Source organism: Xenopus laevis, chromosome 2S (genome assembly GCF_017654675.1).
Source record: "Xenopus laevis strain J_2021 chromosome 2S, Xenopus_laevis_v10.1, whole genome shotgun sequence".
NCBI classification, from domain to species: Eukaryota; Metazoa; Chordata; class Amphibia; order Anura; family Pipidae; genus Xenopus; species Xenopus laevis.
The window spans coordinates 66,118,696-66,142,159 of record NC_054374.1 but is presented as its reverse complement, the minus strand read 5'-3'; the positions used below and the strand labels follow the sequence as shown (position 1 = coordinate 66,142,159).

Below are 23,464 nucleotides of genomic sequence, written 5' to 3'. Positions count from 1 at the left end.
GTGACATGCCACTGGCCTGCACATGCACTTTTATGGGGGAATTAGCGTTTGGTAGGCAGGTAGCGTAGGATTTTTGAGCTTAGAGACAGGGACACCAAGGCTTCAGACAAAAAACACAGGTTTATTAAGCACTGGGCATTCCAACGAAAAGGCAACAGAAAAATGTTCAGGTTACAGTTCAACTTCACTGTAGAACATGCAGGGTACAGTTCAGCAAATACACTGCAAAACATTCAGGGTTTCCCCCCCCCCTGGTCGCTCACCATCAAGGGAAACTCTCACCCTCTTGTACCTTGAAGTATTTGGGCTTCACACTCAGCCCTGCTGGCTTACCCTCCTGGGACTCAGACTCACTAGCCTCTGCCAGTCCTTTCCTCTTTCTTTCCCCACAAGGGATTTAGGCTCCAAGCTCTGGAACTTTCTTGCTGGCAGCAAAGCTCCTTCTGCCCAGCTCTGTCTCTCACAGCCCCTCCACTTTAGGAGGTGTTTGGAGAGCCCTGAGTTGTGCTCACACAGCCCTTTTACATTGTCAGGTAGCTCCTCTCCCAGCTGCCACTTAATTACCTGGCTGATAGGGAATATTAACCCTACCTGAGCCAAATATTCCTTTGCAGCACATACAATGCAGTTTAAATGCACTCTTTTATGTGCCTTTTGCTCTAAGACAGTGGTGTTTCCCAAACACCCTGTCACATATCCTCCCCCTCTGTTTCGACCCAGGGGCGGAACACATTGCCATCCCAAAAGAAACTCTCTTAAAGGGATTTCTACCTCCAGTCTTTCTTTGGTTGAAGGGCTAGATTGCCGCTTCTCAGTTACACAACCCTTTAAACATGATTTTGACCTTTCTTTAGCATGTGAAAGATCCAACACATACATGTCAATCAGAGTATACAGACCCATGCTCTCTTGTAAACTTGAACCTTTTATCTTTAAAGGGCTCACTCTGCCTTTGAAATGCAAGGTTTCACTCACTTTGTCTTTCACTAAAGGGCTAGGGACCCGTTTGTCCATAGCGCATCCCTTTAACAGGGATCTTGGCCTTTCTTTAACCTGCAAGACATTTAACACATGTGTTCCTATGGAAGAAGTCACACACCATTCAGTCTCCTGCTTCTGATCCAATAGGGCAAGATCAGACACACATGCTTCAGTGTCTTTGTCCACACCATGAACACTTTGCATTTTGCATTCATGGGTTGTAGGGTGCTTTTTACCAGAGATTTGTGTCACAAACTCTGACACACAATCAAACACACATTCTGTGTTAACAGGCAACCCACACTTGACCTCTTCTGTATCAGGTCTTAACTCACATACCTCTTTAATAGACTCAGCTGGTGCTGAATCTGTCACTTTCACTTCAGTGGGGACAGGCACAAATTTTGCTAAAGGACTTTTAACTTCCCCTTTAAATATGCCTTCACGTACATTTTCCTCTCCAGTACACTGTGTTTCAACTCTCACACAGATGGGCTCACTGGAGAACAGTGGTGTAGTTGGCACCTGCACACACACAGATTCAGGAGGCAGTTGTACATTTTCATCACTCACCTCCTCAGACACTGTCTGGCTTATCACCATTAACACTCATGTTACTAGTTTCTACACCATCATTTGCACTGGCTATGTTCACACACACAGCTTGGCAGTCAAAGATTTCAGGTCTCTCACTTAACACACTTTTAGGTGTCTCATTCCCACTGTTCTGCTTGCACTTTTGCCTTACTTTACTCTCCCTAGTTATCATGCCTGAACCATGGGAGTCACATTCGGATGGACACTTTAAGGCCAATTTATTATCGCTACTACATGAATCCGACACATGTTTCTCTATGGAAGCAGCCACACACACTTCCAACTCCTGAATTTTATTTACTAGGGAAGAAACACACACTTTGGCATCTCTGTTACCATCATGCACGCTTTGCATTTCATTTTTACCCACTGCCTGGGATAAAGGGTGTCCTTCCACAACTGGCAATGATGGGTTTTTAAACACACCGAGGGCTTTCACTTCAAGCCCATGGCCAACAGTTTTAGTCTGCTTTCTGGTTGCATCTTGCTCACAGACTTGTGTTATACAACCAGACACAAACTCGGTCACACGCTCAGGGTTAGCAAGCAACTCACATTTGGCATTACTTGTATTGGGACCCAATGCATCCTCTGTCAGACAGACAGATTCTGACTGCAAGACACCTTCCAAGGAATGTAACACAGGAGTCATGACTTTGCTTTCAACCACAGTCACTCCATGTGGCTTATCCCCATTGACAGCCATGTTACCATTCTCCATATCAGCACACTCAGGTCTGTTCTCACTCACTACACACTCAGTGAGCCGGACATATCCCTGTCTCTCTAAGGGATTGCTCTCAGTAGACTGGGACTCTCCACCTGAGTTGAGTTGCAGACACAACTGGTCATAGACGTTGATCAGCTCAGTTATTGCCGCAGTAGACCTTTCAATTGGGCAATTATCAGCCATATGACCTGGGCCAGAACAACTACTGCACTTTACAGGCTCTGTTTTGAACACATTTGCAGATTTGTACACATTCACAGACAAGTCACACAAAGTGCAGGGCTTAGGTTTTGCCTCACCTTTAAGACATTCACACTTGGAATCACAGATATGCCTCAAAGAGTTTTTCTCCCTTTGCTTTAACCCTTCAGGTAGCAAAACATTAAGGCACATTTTACTCAAGACATTTTCTCTCTCACTTGAGCTACTTTGTTGCAGACACGCCTGCTCTACTTTTTGGTGTTCCCACTGTGAATTACCTCATTCACCTTCTCTAGGGACACATTTACATTGGGGGTCCCCCTTATACTTTTTACTATGGGTGTTACCTCACACCCCACAGTCACACACATAGGATACATAGGATTCCCATCTGGACATTGGACAGCAAAATTACACATAACATTTTGCATAACACCAACATTATTCACCACCTGGTTTGATTGTTCCACATCCATTGGGTTGTTGTTTCCCCACAACTCCCAGAATAGGGGAAAGTCTGTTCCCAGAACAATTTCCACTTCACCGTCACTCGCAACCATAAGTGAGTGGCTAACAGTCCCTTTGGTGGTTTCAAAATTTAGACATACAGTGGGTTTGAGTTCTCTTGCATCTCAGGGACCTCGTGCGGTAGTATAATAAACATTAACAGTTCATGCAACACCACTGACTTAGTTGAGTTAATGTCCAGTGTGACCCACAGTGAAATCCCATTCACTTTTACCTCTACTGACTTTTCAGCAATAGCTTTAACAGGCACAGTGCATTCTGATTGCACACTTAACTCTTTAGGTCCCAGGACCTTGCCTTTCCTCCCACAGTCCCAGTCTTTTATCCCCCCAGCCTGCCGTTCCCTTTCAACCACCCCTTTAAGAACAGTCTCACCATTCCTGTAGGGCATCCGGTGTGGAACTGCTGGGGATGATCTCTGGCCAAATATGCCAGACTGGACTTGGAAATCAGCATAGCCTCTCTCCTTGGTATTCTGCCGGAGCTCCAACTTTGGGGTACCCCCTCTTTGGAACCAGTTTCCTGCCTTAGATCCAGATGTAGGGGTCTCCTTTCGCACAAGCGAAGTTGCTCTCACTTCCTTGGCAGTCTGTTGCAACCCCACAGGCCACTGCACCTTTAAGGAAGCCTGCTGGTAGAACTTTCTTTGTGGTAGACAGAAAAAACGAGTCTGTTTTCCTACAGACTTTACAGGAGCTGCCACTGCTCCTTGCAACTCACAGAAATGCTCACCTTTCACTTGTGAGGCATTTAACGGTCTCTTTCCCAGACTTGGCTCGCTGACTCTTTCCCAGTCACGGTGGAACTGCAGCCACCAGTCGCCATCTTGCTGTTCCTGTTGCTTTCCAATAGCACTCACAGCCTCCTGCTGAACAGCTGTAGCATGGCGATTTACAGCACCAGTTGCCATATTAGTACAGTCTCTTAAGGGTAATGCTTACCAGGCTTTTAAACAGGTGTATGTCTCTTTAAGCTCTGTCCGCATCCGAGCACCAATTGTGACATGCCACTGGCCTGCACATGCACTTTTATGGGGGAATTAGCGTTTGGTAGGCAGGTAGCGTAGGATTTTTGAGCTTAGAGACGGACACCAAGGCTTCAGACAAAAAACACAGGTTTATTAAGCACTGGGCATTCGAACGAAAAGGCAACAGAAAAATGTTCAGGTTACAGTTCAACTTCACTGTAGAACATGCAGGGTACAGTTCAGCAAATACACTGCAAAACATTCAGGGTTTTCCCCCCCCTGGTCGCTCACCATCAAGGGAAACTCTCACCCTCTTGCACCTTGAAGTATTTGGGCTTGACACTCAGCCCTGCTGGCTTACCCTCCTGGGACTCAGACTCACTAGCCTCTGCCAGTCCTTTCCTCTTTCTTTCCCCACAAGAGATTTAGGCTCCAAGCTCTGGAATTTTCTTGCTGGCAGCAAAGCTCCTTCTGCCCAGCTCTGTCTCTCACAGCCCCTCCACTTTAGGAGGTGTTTGGAGAGCCCTGAGTTGTGCTCACACAGCCCTTTTACATTGTCAGGTAGCTCCTCTCCCAGCTGCCACTTAATTACCTGGCTGATAGGGAATATTAACCCTACCTGAGCCAAATATTCCTTTGCAGCACATACAATGCAGTTTAAATGCACTCTTTTATGTGCCTTTTGCTCTAAGACAGTGGTGTTTCCCAAACACCCTGTCACAACGTTGTAAAATGTATTTTTATCTTTGTATGTAGCACACAGAACAATGAAATACCTATGGAGTTTCAAAAATAGCTAATACGCAACTGCTTAATGTAAAGCAGTGCTGTCGATTGTGGTAAATAAGAAAACCTTTATTTTGCCATTTTTACATTTTACTGAATGTTGTCATGTGTCTCCATACAAATGTTAGTCATTGCTGATGCCTAAACCATAGATGGCCTTAATTTAAACCATGTCTCTTTGATCTTGCTAGACTGCGTTTTACCATAGCTAAAGAGAAACTAGAATCAGAGAGTCTCCAGTATTTCCATGATGGTATTTGTATTCTGAAGATGTAGAATATACATCAATGTATTCTGAGATGTAGAATATATGAAATCCTGTAACAGCCTCGCAATTCGTTTTTTCCCACAATGTGAATACAAACAATTATAATAAAAGGCAAGCAGAGTACAGTCAATATGTGCAAATCTCTTGGGATCAAGCACAATACATAAAGCTTTTTATTTAATTAATAATATGTATTGAGAACAAGAGCTAATTTTTGAGAAACTCAAAGCCATAAAATCTGGTGGCTTGAAGATATACATATTCTCATAGGACTAAAGTATATTCCATCCTAAATAGATTTACAGATTTGTACTAACAGATACTTTTTAATATAAAAATATAAATGCATACAAATGTAATTACAGACAAATAAATTCACAGACAAAACAAAATTCTCTGTGGATTATTCTCAATATGTAAAACTCTTCATTCAATTAAAGTATAGAGAACAAAGAAGGTCGTTCCATGAAATTTCACCTTTAGCTACATAAATTGATCTTTACATTGTCAGCAGTAAAACAAAGAATTCATAGTTATGGCATGCTGTGTTGATAGTAAAGATAGTACCTTTCATCAAATGCTTCCAACTTGGGCAGGGACTGATATGCATGATGTAGGATTTCTGTGTAATATGACAGTGCTGTTTAAATAAAGAATAATGCAAAAAAAATCCCCACTTGTGTCAAAGAGGAGAATCCACATTTTAAATGCTAATCTCTAAAAGATGAAATGATATTTTAATTTCATGAACATGTTTCCGGCACAATTGATATATCCTAGCAAATTTAATTCTATAAAATTATTGGGATAAAACTATTTGAGCATTACTCAGAGTTGCTGATGCACAGGTAAAGGCTATGTCAAAGGATAAATGGAAAATTGATATGGACAGGCATGATAACTCAGAATGGTTGAGGACAATGCCCCGTGTCAATGTAAGCCGTGCTTAACCAGGCAGCAGGCACATTTTGTGACAGTCAAGCCTTTCGATGTGGGAGAAACACTCCTTGAATGTATGTCACATGAGATGCATGACACCTGACATAGCAGACAGGTTTATGACAGGGATGACCTTTGTATTGTTAGATTCCTATAAGTTGATCATCTGTATCTTCTTACAGTGAAACCTGTAATGCTAATTCCAACTTTTTTATTTTGTTTGTCTGCAGGACAGATGCCTAAGGATTAGTACATATTCTACCAGTGCACATTGCTTATGGGGCAAAAACGTGGGAAAGGGGAATGGTATTAGGAGGATATCTTGGCCATAAACAGCTAGGGTACTTTGCACCATGTTTACTAATGTTCAGGGTCTAAACAAACCCTGGTAATAAAATTAGGGGTTAAATACTATTATTGTGCAGGACTTCAATTCATCATCAGTCAAGGTAGCACATCTTAGCAAGAAAGAATAAAGTAGGAATCAACTTAATTTATATTTTTGGGATTTTCCCATATATAGTGCCATATCCTTTAAAAAAAAAAAATTGGCCAAATACCAAACTGATTTACAAAACTTCAAAGTGACATTTAATTGATGGTACCAGTGTAGACTGAGTTTCACCGAATGCTTAAGATCCCAAAAAAAATCGAAATCCTGTGCAATCATTAGTGTTTGGCTGAACCAATCCTAAGCCAAAAATGTAGTGTTGAAAGGCTGGAGTGAACAGATGTCTTAACATAACAGCCAGAACACTACTACTACTTTTTTTTACATCTCTAACTTAGTTAGAATTAATCAATTCAGACTTTGTTTGGGTTTTCTGATTTTTTTGCTAGTAATTATTCAAAAACCCGATTTTTTTTTTAGAGGTTTTCAATTTTTGCATTGTTTCCATTTGTACTTTTTATCTTGTATATGGCATTTGTAGTTTTAGAAGAGTAGTTTAATCGTAAATGGAGCATCAAATGCCTGAAAACTCTCTGTTTGGGGGATGAATTGACTGGTTTTCTGTGTCCCCTGCCTCTGTAGAGCTTACAGCCTTATTATTTTCTGTTATACAGTCCTATTAACATATGTAGTGCTATATAAATAGATATACATACTGTACATGCATACACTTGCATAAGGCAAAAGGATAGAATGAGAAACAAGTGTCATCTTTAACATGTTTGAAATGTATATATGGAATATTCTGTCTTTATGTATTATCAGAGGAAAGAGGAAAAGTCAAGAATACAATTTTTTTCAAAAAGCGGTGCCAGTTCTAAAAACTATAAAGAAAGCAACCAAAACAGTAAGTATAAAGTAAATGGTAATTACATGTTTACTTATCTTATACTGTGTTGCAGTATTTTATATAGTTCTGCAGTGTTTTATATAACTATACATCTTTTTTGTCATTTTAACCTAATCCAAACAATGAATACACAAGACAACGAGTTTTTCTTATTAATTTTCTTTACACATTTATTATGAATTAGTTGTTTGTTGATTTTTTATCTAATTGGCTAAAGGTTTTGCCAAATTCTCTAACATCTGGAGAATGTTATGTATGCCCTATCTGTAGCTACTCCAACTTAGAAAATAGACTTCTCCTTCCAAACAAGTTTGCAAGGATTTTTTATTTTCTCCAAAATATATTAAGCCTCATGTCACCTCTGTCGAGTTTGAATTTATTTACTTACATGATTTCTGCTGGTACTAATTATTTGTCTTTCTTGGTGTCTCTTCCGTCAGTTCTTTTAATTTGTCTTGGTTAAACCAAATCAGATCAAATTAATACATTTTCCTTTCTCTACCCACCCATTCTGTGCTGGTTGAAACAGGTTTGCTACCTACTGTCTAAACATTAGTAATTGAGCTATTTAAAGGAACAGTAAAGTCAAAAAATAAAAGTGTTTTAAAGTAATGAAAATATGATGCAGTGTTGCCCTGCACTGGTAAAACTGGTGTGTTTGCTTCAGAAACACTACTATTGTTTATATAAATACGCTGCTGTGTAGCAATGGGGGCAGCCAAAGGCTCAAGTTACACAGCAGATAACAAATAAGCTCTGTCTGTATAATGTTGTTATCTGTTATCCATCAGTTATCCTGTGCCATATAGCCGTTTTTCAATTTCCGCCGTTGCTACACAGCAGCTTGTTTATATGAACTATAGTAGTGTTTCTGAAGCAAACAGACCAGTTTTACCAGTGCAGGGCAACACTACATGATATTTTCATAACTTTAAAACACTTACATTTTTTGGTGTTACTGTTCCTTTAAGCTGGCTAGCTCACAAATAGATCTATACAATTTAACCTTAGTAGCTAGAGTTTGTCCAGGGAAATCTGAAAAGTTGTGGGGTTTGCAAATAACTTGTCATTGGAGCCATAGAGTGTCAGGGAAAGTAGAATAGATGATATAGGGTGTGTGTGTGTGTGAATAGTCAGTAAATACCTTTATAAATACCTAAAAAATAGTAACATAGGTAAGGCTGATGGCTTAATGGCATATAGGATTTAAAAAACTATAGAAAGTTTACTTGATCAGGAAACAACACATCTGTACAAACATTTGAACAATTATATTGTAAATCGCTTAATTGCAGGGGGGGGGGGTTATGTGCTAGCATGTTGTGCAAAGAGAATAGTTTGCTGTAAAACATCAAAGCCAGACATAAAACACCTTTGTTACTGATCCTGTGAGAAGTGGTTTTCCCAAAAAAACTATTAAGTAAAAGGATCCTGATAGTAAACCTCAGACATATCACTTTGCATCTTCCATGTAAACCTGTGTCTCAGCACAGTCACAAGATTAATTTTCCTGAACCTACTTTACATTCTAAGCTGTACCCTGTTCATAAAACAGTACAGTAAATACACTTTATTTTTATAGAAATAATGATGAGCTTGAAGATTATCATTAAACCCCTAGACAAACTAGTCTGCACTTTATTACTAGTTGTAGTATACTTCTAAGTCAGTAGGTAGTAGTTCATCTCAGTGTTTGAAACAACAAGCTCTTTTGTATGGTTCGTCCTAGTTTCATATATGCTTGTAGTTTCTTTTGAGCTTTATACCTTCTCTGAATAGTTGTGTTTTCCAGTACACTGGACTTTTCCACCACATGGTTGGTGGATGAGAAAGGCTCTCAGTATGCACGCAGGTAGATTTCCCTTACTTGCTGGGAAGCTTTAGTGGCTGCTGATAATAAATAAAAAGGATTTATGTAGGATTGGGTCAGCGATAAGCTGTCCTGAGCAATAATAAATTGAAGGAAACCAAACCAAAATAAAGGGAAGAGCACCAGATGGTTTTTAACACAACACAAATACACAGGGATATGGGACCAAAGAGTGTAAAAAAATCAAAAGATGAAGGTCAGAAGAAAAACAGGATAAAAAATAAGGAGAGGTGGATGACCGTGATATTATAGGGGTAAATGAAGAGAAAGTAGAAGATTATAAAAGAAACAGGAACTACATAAGATGGGAAAGGGAAGATAGATGGTAAAATAATGGAAAAGAGAAAACTGGATGGGATGAGTAGAAGGAGGAAAGAGTAGACAGTAATAAAAACTGAAGTCAACTGGAATGAGAAGAAAAAAAAATTTGGAGAAACTCATAACATGAAATTGTTAACCAAAGAGAAAAAGGAGAGGAATGATGAAAGAAAGGAAAGAGTAGCAGTGAAACTATAAAATAACCATGAAGTAAAATCTTACATATATATTATATATAGATACCAATATTCAACAATAAAATTGTGTTGTTTTAAAAAGCTGTTTTGGCTGTTTTATAGCAGAAACATTGCTATTCTGATGAGCCTTCAGCATTATGTTACAGGATATGGCTCTATTTCTCTATGATATTGGACAATACTAGTTTTATGAACACATTCTTTAATCTCTTTATACTAATTCAATATGCAATTTCAGCATTTATCTTGACAATAACCCTCTATATTTCAGGAGTGATTACAAGGAAACAGACTAGAGACAGAAACAGTCTGAAGGATAACTATAACCAAATAACCAAAGTACCACACGCCTCCAGCAGGTAGAGAAACTGTATTATAGTGTTGGATTTCCATACAGAATATAAAAGTCACTTGTTTCCTACTGTATTTTCTAACAATTTTACAGCCTCAAAGAAAATTATTGTGTGTGTTTTGTTCTTAAGAAAGAATAGGTTTTATTAAAGAAATATTTGCATAATGTAACAGTGCCTAGTCCTAGTGACGTCATATGAACCCTATTTAAGGTTCTTTCAGGATACTGTGGAAATGGTTGTTTTAGATCTTTAAAAAAATTGCATAGAAAACAGAAAAAGGGCATCTTTACATCTAAATATACATACTCGTAAAACTTTTTATTATAAGGATATACACTGTATGTAGATAGATGTGAAGGAGCTTTTAGGAGGATGATCACCCACCCTCCTAAAAACTTGTGTTCTCTTTTCACATCCACAAATATAAGTGCTAATGTGGTTCATAGTGCAACTCTGTTTACAAAACTTTACTCTTTGGGCCCTATTTATTAATTGCGTTGTTTTCCACAAATCTCGAAAAATGTGCGGTTTTCCTATGTTTCTAAAAAGCTCTAAAGATTCTAGATAACCTTTGATGACAAACTTTGCCAAGTAAAAGTTGTTGAGGTCCTATAGAAGTCCATGGGAGCTTCGCTGATCTGATTGGACCACTTTAAATCAATTTTTAGAGGTTTTTGGAATTTTTTTCGCTAGGAATTATCAAACAAACCATATTTTTTTTTTAGAGATTTTTAATGTATTTGTATTAATTAACGCATCATGCAGCACTTTTTATTTATACTTTTTATATTCGGATATTCTAATCAATTCAATGACAATCTTGTATTTGGTTCGTGAGTTTGGTTGTGGTTTCAAATACCTCTAAAACCACAAAAATCATACCTTTAATAAATAGGTTAACTATAAATAATTTTTTTCTGAAAACCTATTGTTAATCAAGATTCATGATTCAGATTTATGATCATAAAGTGGTAGAACAATAACTCTTTTGTTGGGTGCTAAAGGTGGCCATATTTTACACGATGTCAACAAACGAGCGGATCTCTCCCCGATATGCCCACCTTGAGGTGGGCGATATCGGGCTGATCCGATTGTGGGCATCCTAATGATGGGTAACAGGTGGGACTGCACAAACGAACAGATGCGTCCGCCATCCAACAGGATTTTTAGTCCCGTTCGATCAACATCTGCCAGATATTGCTCGGGGAAGCCCGTTGGTCTGTCGGCAGCTTTTATCGGCCCGTGTATGGCCACCTTAACTGTAAGTTCAGGATTTTCTCAAGGGCTATCCCTCCTCTTTATACCTTTGATATTGTAACCAGCTACCAGGTTAATCATTTCAAGAAACACTTCTGGAGCACATAAAAAGGGGAGATGGTGCTACTAACCAACATGTGTAAGCATGGGCATATATTTTTAAGCAAACATATATGTAACTTGGGGTGCACATTGCCGTTCTTCTGCATTGAGTAGACAAATTAATGGTTTTTATATACAACACAAATTAATTTAGCTGAATTCAATGGCTAGTGTTGAGCTGCGGCTACGCCTTCAGTTTTTCAAGGATAGCACTTGGACAGCATCAGAGGGCACTCTTTGTTCCCAGTAAAAGCTGTTTTGGTATCAAACATCCTCAGACAACCAAACCACAGACTTGGATCAGTATTTTATTACTGAGGTGCTGCAATACACAACCTCAATGTGTCTGCAGCACTCTCTTGTCTGTGTGCACAATGTCAAACCCTCGCCAAGAGTGAACTACATATAAAACAAAAGTCACTCCTTGAATATGCAAAAGTCCATTTGTATTAAAAAAAAAAATTAAAAGCGGCATACAAAAATAGATGTGATGTTTTGGTACTCCCTTTCTCAAACATGATATCCCTACCTTTCAAATCATGGGCTTTATACCCATAAGTCCCATTTTTCCTGCTTACAGCACCACTTACTAACTTTGCCTTAAAGGTACATGGCCATATAATTTATTAAAGTTGAACTACAACTCACGATGACACAAAATAACAGCAATATATTTGACAGAAATTACAAAAAAACATGTAAGTTATAATCATGATTCATCCCACGGGGCTCTTATGTCCTCAGAGTATCTATCCAAAATGCTTCACATTTTTTTCAAATCTAACTCTCTATTACCTCCACATCTAATTACCAGAATTGATTCTATGACAACATATCACAATTGAGGCGCTATGTCCTGCTTGTTTAAAATTATGTGGAACTGGAAATTTCATTTCATTCCTGATTGTGGAGGGATGCTGAGAAATACAATCCCTAATTGGTTGTATTCTCTTTCCTATATACTTTAATCCGCATGGAGATTTAATACAATAAACAAAATAATTAGTGGAACATATATAATATGCTCTTATCTTATATATTTTACATGACTGTTGGTGACTCAATGTGGATCCTTTTATTACCCTACGACAGTTTGCGCATCACGGATACATACCATCTTTCTTTGGTGCAAGTGTCATCTTTCTGTCCTTATTAGATTATTCACTAACATATCCCTCACATTTCTGAATCTCCTATATGATGGCATAGGAGGCTGTTGAAATTCTGCCACTTGTGGATAGGCATGTGATAAATCACTCTGCTTCATATTTGGATGATAAGTATGTATGAATGGAATCCTAGATAATTTTGTCTGTATTTATTTCTCCCTCTCCTTCTTTCTGTCTCTTTATTTCCTTCACCTTCTGAATCCCCACATCTAACTCACATTTTGGAAAACCGTGTGTAACAAATTTATTTGCCATTTCCTGTAACCTTTCCTCCACTATATCTCTATCTGACACTATCTGTTTAACTCTAATCAACGTGGCTGGTGATTGCTGGTATATGTGGAGATTGTTACAATCAGTATGCTTTATATGTAAATCCATACACAGTTTTCCATTCACCAAACCTTACAGAAGTATCCAAAAATGTAACCACAGTAAAATCAAACTGCATCGTGAAGGTAATGCCAGGAACACAACCAAGTGTATATTGTTTACATTCGCACAATGATCCAACGTCTCCCCGCCACACTACACACAGATCATCTACAGTATATAGTTCCACCAATGTAGCACCTCCAGAAATCTTGAATTGGAATACACAAACCTCTCCTTAAAATCATTCATAAATATGATTGTGAAAGACAGGGCAACATTGGATTACATTGCCATAACCTTGTACCTCCAAATAAAACATATCATGAAAAAGAAAATCATTTTTAGTCAAAACCGATTGCATCAATGATACCAAAAAGTAAACCTGTTGTGAGTTACAGTTGGCCTTTTATAACACCATTTTTACTGCTCTTAATCTACCTTCATTTGGAATCAAAGTAAATAACATATTAATATCTAATGCCACCAGGGTTATTCCCCCTTTAATTTCTGGAATTCTTTCCAACTCCAACTGAATTATTACTTGCCACTATCAGTTGACCTAAGAGAATTAAGTGTATAAAGTGCAGAACTCGATTTGTATGTATTGCATGTTTGAGAAAGGGACGTGAGTACAGAAACGTCACATGTATTTTTGTATGCTGCTTTGAATTTTATCAATAGAAATGGACTTTATTGACTTGTGCATATACAAGGTGTGCCATTATATGGAAACCTGTTATCCAGAAAGCTCCAAATTATGGAAGGCTGTCTCCCATAGAGTCCATTTTATCCAAATAATCCATCTTTTTCTCTATAATAAAACAGTACCATGTACTTGATCCAAACGAAGATATAATGAAGCTTTATTGAAATCAAAACCAGCCTATCGGGTTTATTTAATGTTTACATGATTTTCTAGTACATTTAAGTTATGAAGATCCAAATTACTGAAATATCCGTTTTCTGGAAAACCCCAGGTCCCAAGCATTCTGGATAACAGGTCCCATACTTGTATGTATGTGTGTATACATCAGTTATAAACGGTGAGTTCTGATGTCATTTCTGTCACATGACTCACTGAAACTTGTGTATTATAATAAATAAAGTACCCCCAGTGGTCATGAAACTCCTAGGTAACTTATAATATCCTTATATTTTACAAGAGGGGTACTTTATTCACTATATATTTACTAATCACTGTACCTGTACTTATGGATCACATGTTTATATGTTTTACAAGCATACAGGAACATTGTGAGAATGGTCCAAGTACATGCACTGCTGATGCTGGCAAATTCACAGAATCTACTTTGTGCTCAATCAGAACTGAAGTAGAAGAAGGCATCAAGTTTACTTTACGGTATGTTGTTGATATGCAGATGATATCAATGACATTAGAACTTATGTGCTAGGGGACCCATTTACTAAGGGTCAAAGTCAATTTTCAAATTAAAAAACTTTGAATTTCGAAGTAATTTTTGGGTACTTCGACCATTGAATACGCCAAAAATCGATTCAAATTGAAAATACTTCACAAATTCGACCATTCGAAAATCGAAGTACTGTCTCTTTAAAAAAACTTCGACTTCAACCCTTTGCCATCTTTAACCTGCCGAATTGCTGTTTAGCCTATGGGGGAACCTCCTTTAACCTATATGAGCCATTGGCTAAGTTTTGAGAAGTCAAAGGTTTTTTTTGTAAAATCGTACAATTAAATCGTACGAATCGAACGATTCGAATTTAGTGGGAAAAACCTTTGACTATCATCATACTACACCTATTTGGTGGTTGAATTTCAAAGTTTTTTCACTTCGAAATTCAACCCTTGATAAATCTGCCCCTAAGTGTGTACAAAGTGCAAAAGACTGGTACAGTTAGCAAAGTTTTCAGCCTTTTGCACAGTTTAGCAAACTGTAAACTGCAGGACATGCATGTGCACTTACGTCACCTTCAGTTGCCTCTGACCTGTCACAACAACAAACTAAAGGCACAACAAACCTTGTTTTGCCAAAAAAATAACATTTGTAAAATTTGCATAACTGATAAAAACTTAAAGAAACAGTTCAGTGTAAAAATAAAAACTGGATAAATAGCCTGTGCAAAATAAAAAATATTTTTTTTCTAATATAGTTATGCAAAAATGTAATGTATAAAGGCTGGAGTGACTGGATGTCTAATAGATCAGAATACAACTTCCTGTTTTTGGCTCTCTAACTCTGAGTTAGTCAGTGACTTGAAGGGGGGCCACATGGGACATTGATCCTCGGCATTCAGCTCAGATTCAAAAGCAACAGCTATGGCCCATGTGTCCACCCCCTCAAGTCACTGAGTGGTTACTGCCTGGTAACCAGTAAGTAGAAACCAAGAGAGCAGGAAGTTGTGTTCTGGCTATTATATTAAACATCCAGTCACTCCAGCCTTTATACATATACATTTTTTCCTAACTAACTATATTAGAAACATTGTTTTTATTTCGCACAGCCTACTTAACCAGTTTTTAGTTTTTACACTGAACAATTCCTTTAAGTAAACATAAATGCAATCCATAAAAAATTCAAAGCTGTTTCATGCCACCCACATATGAGTTTTGAAACATTATATAGTTAATTGATCTGCCCAGGCCACATCCCAAATCCCAAGTCATTTCAGAGAAACTATCCCTTTTAGGGCCTGTGATCTGGGTCCATTGAGAGATATGATAGTTACCAGAGTATAATAAGCCATTAGGTCAATGTTGAACACACTGCATTTGAGAAAGCTGCAAAGCAGAAAGTTTACCAGTTTTGCACAGGTACTGCAGGCTACATAGAATTCCTACTTTAATCATATGCATTATACCTATTTTTCTTCTTTCACTGGTGTATTTTTATATGTGACGGAATTGCAGTGAAGCTTGTTGCATTTCCTTGTGAAATGGCATCAAAAGGTGATCTTTTTTCCCAAATATATGGGATAATACAGTATATAAAGTGCAATTATTGGATGCAAATAACCATGTTTTCTACCCACAATGTAGGGGACATCCGTTCAGTCAAACTACATCAATTATTGACAGCACCAATCAGTTGTTTCTTTTCTTAAAATGCCTTTATTAGGACATGGGCTCTGACTCAAAACACAGTGTTTGGGGTCAGAGCCCATGTCCTAATAAAGGCATTTTAAGAAAAGAAACAAAAGATTGGTGCTGTCAATAATTGATGTAGTTTGACTGAACGGATGGAAAGTGGAAGCCGTTGGACGTGCACCAGGTTAAAGCAATTTGGAGGTGAAGGGTGCTGACTGAGAAACCTGTGAAAGTTTGTGTATCACCTTAAATCAATGTGTCATTAGTTATAAAACAGTTTTGAATTAATTGATGAAAACATTACCTGTATTAATTTGTGAATATGTATTTATATTTTGTGTGTATATATATATATATATATATATATATATATATATATCTCTCAATACCTTATTATGCTGGTTTATTTGGTCACATATTAAAGGGGATCTTTACCCTTGTAAAGTCCTACCCTACCAAAGTTCAGCCTGGACATGCCCACAATGCTGAATTTTACCCACTGACAGTCTCTGTATCTTCACTTAGAGTAACTATTGATACTAACCATCTATTTTTGATACAATAATGTATTTAGGAAAGTGCTCATTTTGAAAAGTCCTACCTTTTCATAAGATGAGCCCTCTTTAATGCAATTTGGAACACATAGGGGCAGATGTATTAAGGGTCGAATATCGAGGGTTAATTAACCCTCGATATTCGACTAGGAACTAAAATCGTTCGACTTCGAATATCGAAGTTGAACGATTTAGCGCAAATCCTGCGATCGAACGATCGAAGGATTATTCGTTCAATCGAACGATTAAATCCTTCGAATCGAAAGATTCGAAGGATTTTAATACAACGATCGAAGGAATATCCTTCGATCAAAAAATCACAGGCAAGCCTATGGAGACCTTCCCCATAGGCTAACATTGACTTCGGTAGCTTTTAGCTGCCGAAGTAGGGGGTCGAAGTTTTTCTTAAAGAGACAGTACTTCGACTATCGAATAGTCGAACGATTTTTAGTTCGAATCGTTCGATTCGAAGTAGTAGTCGAAGGTCGAAGTAGCCCATTCGATGGTCGAAGTAGCCCAAAAAACACTTCGAAATTCGAAGTTTTTTTAAATCGAATCCTTCACTCGAGCTTTGTAAATCTGCCCCATAAACTTCATAACACATAAGCTTTCTTTTCCTTTTCATTTCCGATATTGAAATTCAGAATATTATTTTTTTTCCTGATTTATGTATTAAGAACTAAACTTCCACTGAGTAAAACTAATGTGAGAATATGCACAGCCAAAGTTGGCAAAACCGTTGTGGAACCTTTGTGCCCAGCCAGTCGAACAGATAAAGGAAAAAACTTTACTTTAGGGTAAGTCGTTTCGTATTCAAACAGAAGTTATATCTCAATATTATATATACCTACATATTTTCTTATTTCTATGACAGATACATATCCAGAAAATCCAGAAAAGCTTTTAACTGTAATTCATCTAAGCTATTTAATTGTTTTAGACTGAAATGTAATAATTGTCAGTAAAGACTCAGTGAAAATTCTGCAAAGTCAGCAATGGCGTTACTAGAGCTCACCTACTGGAGCACCCTCAATCTTCTTCAAGCAACTTTATGCATATGCTGAGTTTGCCCTTAAGAGATTAGCTAGGATTTCATCAGAACTAACCACATAAGACAGGGCCACTGTAAGCAGCTTTATTACTTATGTGGACCTGTGTGTGTCGTGGCTTGTAGATCACCACTCTAAATGCAATTGTATTTAGAGTGGTGATCTGAGTAATTAATTCAGATGCATACAACCCCATTGTATGGAAACGTGTACCGTGCACAATTTCTACACCATAAGTTATAGTTATTTAGATTTAAATTTTTATAAATAATAGGACTACTGTAAAAATAATTTACATGTTTATTAATTACAAAGTGTTGAATTTAGTGATTATAGCATATGCATCTTTAAGAATTAAGCACTGAGAAGAGAGCTGCTCCAAATGTCTTACTTATTCTGAAACTAGCTTCGTAAACCAGCAAAATCAGAATTACAGCATGGGTACATTTGCTATAAAAACACAACTCACAATCTTACATTTCGCAAAACATGAAGCCTCAGTGTTAAACACTGAATTTAATTCACTTGTGTAAATATATTATTTTCTTAAGGGCATCTGCACAACCAGCTTCATCAGTTAGTGAAAATAATGTTGCTAATTGCATTGCTGAAGCTGTCAGAACTCTTGAGGTGCCTTCCTTCTCAAGAAAGGAAATGGAAGAAAAACTAAAGCTAACTTTAGGGTAAGCTATTGATATGACAGTATAAAGCCACTTTCTAAATTACATTTGTACAGAGACATGAAGCCTCAGTGTTAAACGCTGAATTTAATTCACTCATGTAAATTTTTTATTTTCTTAAGGACATCTGCACCCCCAGCTACATCATTTAGTGAAAATGTTGATAATTGCATCGCTGAGGTGCCTTCCTTCTCAAGAAAGGAAATGGAAGAAAAACTAAAGCTAACTTTAGGGTAAGCTATTGATATGACAGTATAAAGCCACTTTCTAAATTACATTTGTACAGAGAGCCAGAGGTGTAGCCCCAGGCATTGCAAATAAATGAATTTTTACCACATGTTCATTACACTAAGGCAGCAACATCAGAAGAGCCATGATAGCCCTTGTTGTCGCCATTGCATCACAATAAGCTAACAGTAGAAGTCCACCTACCCTAGCTACTGTAGCTAACAATGGAAGTCTAGTCTGTCCTAGTTACAGAAGAACATTAAATGGTACCAGATCTAAATGATGGGACTGTCAGGTTCAGTCTCTGAACTAAAATATCATTCACTTTATCTGGAGACTTACTAAACCTGAAACCGTAGCTGTTTCATAGAATAATAAGCTGGACAATTAAGACATAAGATTTACAGAGGTCCACGTAGCGAACCTATTCCTGTATCTTTGCTTGTGTAAACCCTATAAACGTGACTCTGTCCCCAATAGAAGCTTGCTGAAATACATGCAATACATATGGTGGTTGGGGGACCACCATAAATAACCCATAACACTAAAAAGAAAGAACTATATCTTGTATGACTTCAACAGTTACAACATACAGGTTGACATTTTTATTTTCTCATTTCATAGAGAGGTAATTTCATATTTTGTACCGGATTGTCAGCTGCCAATACTTGAGACTATATATGAAGGAGACCAGACACAGTTGAGATCACTGGTAAGAAAATACTTCTTAGTATAAATAGTTTAAATGCAGATTATTAATGAAGTAATGGTTGACCCATGTGACTGTAGTTTAAGTTGGCAGAATTTTGGACTTTTCAAGATTTGTTATTTATAATTGTATTTAACAGTCAAAAGTAAGTCAATTTTTATTATTCTTAAAGTGAAATGGTTTATTTTTGGTACAGTAATAGCTAACAATGTTTCATTATTGTAATAAGAGAAGAAAAAATAATGCAGGGTCTGAAAGCAACATTAATTATCATGCATGTTCTCTGAGGGCGCTAAAATTGTCATTTATCCCCAGATTGAAGGAGTGATTTTAGTGGCAACAGTTTCTCACAGTCCAGATTATGAAGATAAAATGATGATAAAAGCATTTGCTAGATGGAAATGTAACTTCTAAGGGTGCCCCAAATCCAGTTTTGTATTCAGCCAAATCATTGCACTTTTTTCAAAATTCATATTTGGTTTGGATTCTGTTCAGTTGTCAAGTAACTTCTGGACAAATTAATACAGATATGGGACGTGTTATCCATTTTTATAAGAAACCTGACTGTATGCAGTGAAATTCTCCCATCATTTATTGCTGTGGATAGGAATTGTCAGACGGTCCCTAACTGCTGAGCAGGGAAACAATCATACTTATGAACAGCAGGGGGAGCCCCCGCCTTCCCAGTCATGCAGAACTCAAGCAGCTTTGTTTGCTTTCCTGTAGAGCAGTCGGTGACTGTGTAGATTTGTATTGGATTTTATTTTTGCCTTTACATCCCCTTTACTGTTTCCAACTCCACCTGCAGGGACAAAGATCAAAGAGCCAGAATTAAACAGATAAACTGGAATTCTATTTGGAGGATTATTTTGCTGCAGCCACTGGTTCTGCAGACTTGGAGAAAGTTTATATTAAACAATGCAAAAACTATAAAATCCACATTAGATTACATGACAAAACAGGACCCAGTGCAGTCTGCCTATTCTGATTATTAATCAGTCTTGCTGTATTGGGTTCTCGCAGAAATTCTGTGACTTGTGCTGTTTTGATAATTTATGACAATCCCTAAGCAGCCCAGACCACACGGAGCATGTGCACAGTCTTGGTCTTGCAAAGATGTTTAACAAAATTACAAGATGGTGAACCCCTGTGGCCAACTTTGAAAGCAAATATCAAATGATTAGGTGCAGTAAGTTCATGTTTATGTTTAGTATACAAAATACAGCATTTCTAGCCTTATTCTATTTTAGACTGTACTTCCCCTTTAAAGAGATACTGACACCAGGAAATAACCTTTTTTTAGATCTATCATAACATCTAATGCTTACAGTAGTGCAGTGGTTCATTAACTGTAGGGCTGGCCCCCCTAGGGATGCCCAGAGCTGTGGCTGTGGACAGTCTCAAGGCCAGTTAGAGTGAGCTTTTGTAAGAATAGCTATTTGTTCTGCTAGATACTCCTGGATAGCCAGGAGGCCACTCAGAGTGGGATTTGCAATATTATTTGTTTTACTGTATATAGTATTTGAACTATAAGTAATTGTAAAACGCTTATAATTCAGTTATGTGGGAAATGTTTTTTTCTCTTTTACTGAAAATTGAATCAATACATTTTTAACAGGTAGATGACTACTTCAAGGAATATGAAGAAAATGTCCTGGCAATATATTTGAATGCTGGAAATGACCATATTTCAGCCAAAACTGAACTAAATGTGATAATGAGGGAAGCCTGTGAAGAACAGATAAAAACGGTGGAAGAAAAAATATCGGCATTAAGCAAAAAAGCCACAAGGATCCTTAAAAAGTTGAATATTGTACGTGCATTTGTATTTTTTACCCTCATGTGTCAATGATAGCATGTGTTTTGGAGGAGGAGGTTTGTACTGGACTGTTGCATTTCTTTCTATGCCCCTTTTGCATGCATGATGATTATTCTTTGCAACTAGTCCTGAAGTGCTAATAACTCATTCCAAATATGAAATTGCTCTGCACACTTACATAATCACAGCTAGACTAGAAGAAGAATTTGTAACTGTTGCTTAGGGCATATGTTTGTAGAAGTAACCACAAGTAATGTTAAGCTAGACACTATGGGGCACATTTACCTAGGGTTGAATATCGAGGGTTAATTCGAATATCGAAGTCCAAGGATTTTGCACTATTCCTACAATCGAACGATCAAAGGAATAATCGTTCGATCGAACGATTAAATCCTTCAAATCGAACGATTTTAATCCATCGAACAGGGGATATTCCTTCGATCAGGAAATTGTTAGGAAGCCTATGGGGACCTTCCCCATAGGCTAACATTGGCCTCGGTAGGTTTTAGGTGGCGAACTAGGGGGTCGAAGAAATTTTTAAAGAGACAGTAATTCGACTATCGAATGGTCGAATAGTCGAACGATTTTTAGTTCGAATCGTTCGATTCGAAGGACGTAGTCGAAGTAGCCCATTCGATGGTCGAAGTAGCCATATCCGACCATTCGAAATTTAAACTTTTTTTCCTCTATTCCTTCACTCAAACTAAGTAAATGGGCCCCTATATGATGGCAAATGCAATCAACTCTTATGAAATATTGGGAGGGTTACAACTAGAATTAGATAAATGAAAACATGATTTTAGGAATATGGTTCTCCTTTAGATTGAGTTGCTAAACCCAGTCACTGAGCAAAGCATCCACATCTTCCTCTTTTTTTATTTACCTTAATGGCACGTAGCAGGAAGGGCAGGAATCACCCATGTGACATTGGCCTAATTTCGTCACTATTATTTACTAAACTATACCATGGGGCACATTTACTAAGCTCGAGTGAAGGATTTCGAATGAAAAAAAACTTCGAATTTCAAAGTATTTTTTTGGGTACTCGACCATCGAATAGGCTTCTACGACCTTCGACTTCGATTCAAACGATTTGAACTAAAAATCGTTTGACTATTCGACCATTCGATAGTCGAAGTACTGTCTCTTTAAAAAATACTTTGACTACATATTTCGGCAGTTTAAACCTACCGAGGTACAATGTTAGCCTATGGGGACCTTCCCCATCACTTTTCTAACCTTTTTTTGATCAAAGAAAAATCCTTCGATCGATCGCTTAAAATCGTTCAATTCAAAAGATTTTTATTTCGATCGATCGAAGGATTTGCGCTAAATCCTTCGGATTCAATATTCGAATTTGAAGGATTTAAATTCAAAGGGTCGAATTCGAGGATTTATTAACCCTCTATATTCAAGGCACTCTTCTACAATGTATTATTACAGAGAAAATTAAAAATGGAGAATTAAAATGGAGCCTATCTGAAATGGCCTTCTCATACTATGAAGCTTTCTGGATGATACAGTATAAATATTTATATATATAATATACAAAAAATTCAACTGCATTATTATTCTGTATGTGTTTGAATAAAAACTCCCAATTAGTTTCCTTACATATTTAAATCCACTTACAATTCAGTCAGATATATAAATCATTCTGTTTTGCAATCAATGTATTGATCTAATTAGCTTAACAAGCAAAGTATACACATGGTTATGGATACCTTAGCAAAATGTCATGTTTATTTCAGTACTCACAAGAAGGAGTGCCTAGTAGAAAGATGTCTAATGTTCAGACTTAAAAATCTTTCATTTAACGGCAGGCAGATAAGTGGTCATTAATTGCCATGCAAAATTATGGTCTGTAAATTAAGATGTAGTATGAGGAGAATGTGATTGGATAGAACGTTTTTCAGAGGACTTTTAAAGTGTACTTGACAATTAAAAGTGTAAAATAATAAATTGAATAACATAAACATCCCAATATAAAATCAGCACTTTGGTTCAGAAAAATAAATGCAGTTTTATAAACAAAGCTACATACGAACTCAAAAACATTAGCTAACTACAACAGATAATAGATAAAACTTTGATTAAAATTATATAGAATTCCAGTAATGGAGTTTTAAACATCTGGTGCTGATGATGGTCTGTTTCTTCCCTAGAATATGCCAGAGGAGATTGGTTTGGACACAGAAAAACTTCTGCTTCAAGAACAAAGTGAAATCTGTGAGACAAAAGCCGTCACAAAAGAGTTTTTCCTGAGCGGCTTCCATAAAATATAGATAAATATTATCTTCTTTGATTCCACCAGCTTCGACATTCTACAAGCTGGAAGCGTTCTAATAGTTACTTTTTAGATACAGGATATTTTTTATAATTGTATATTTTTTCTTTTAGTACTTGATATAAGACTTTTGTG

The 23,464-nt window shown here is 37.3% G+C and overlaps 1 protein-coding gene across 3 annotated transcripts in view; it reads left to right on the top strand.

Annotated features, from left to right (window-relative positions):
* LOC108709508 (MORC family CW-type zinc finger protein 1-like) overlaps nt 1-23,464 on the top strand; it is an 85,190-nt gene extending 61,726 nt beyond the window's left edge. For 2 of the 3 annotated variants that reach the window (XM_041583894.1, XM_041583892.1), the window contains 9 exons: nt 7,214-7,295; nt 9,955-10,042; nt 14,180-14,299; nt 17,235-17,354; nt 18,158-18,289; nt 18,409-18,519; nt 19,139-19,226; nt 20,842-21,036; nt 23,208-23,464. In XM_041583894.1, the coding sequence (XP_041439828.1) occupies nt 7,214-7,295; nt 9,955-10,042; nt 14,180-14,299; nt 17,235-17,354; nt 18,158-18,289; nt 18,409-18,519; nt 19,139-19,226; nt 20,842-21,036; nt 23,208-23,327 (1,056 nt within the window). In that variant the 3' untranslated portion in view covers nt 23,328-23,464. The remainder of the gene's footprint in view (nt 1-7,213; nt 7,296-9,954; nt 10,043-14,179; nt 14,300-17,234; nt 17,355-18,157; nt 18,290-18,408; nt 18,520-19,138; nt 19,227-20,841; nt 21,037-23,207) is intronic. The other variant, XM_041583893.1, reaches the window with a different exon arrangement.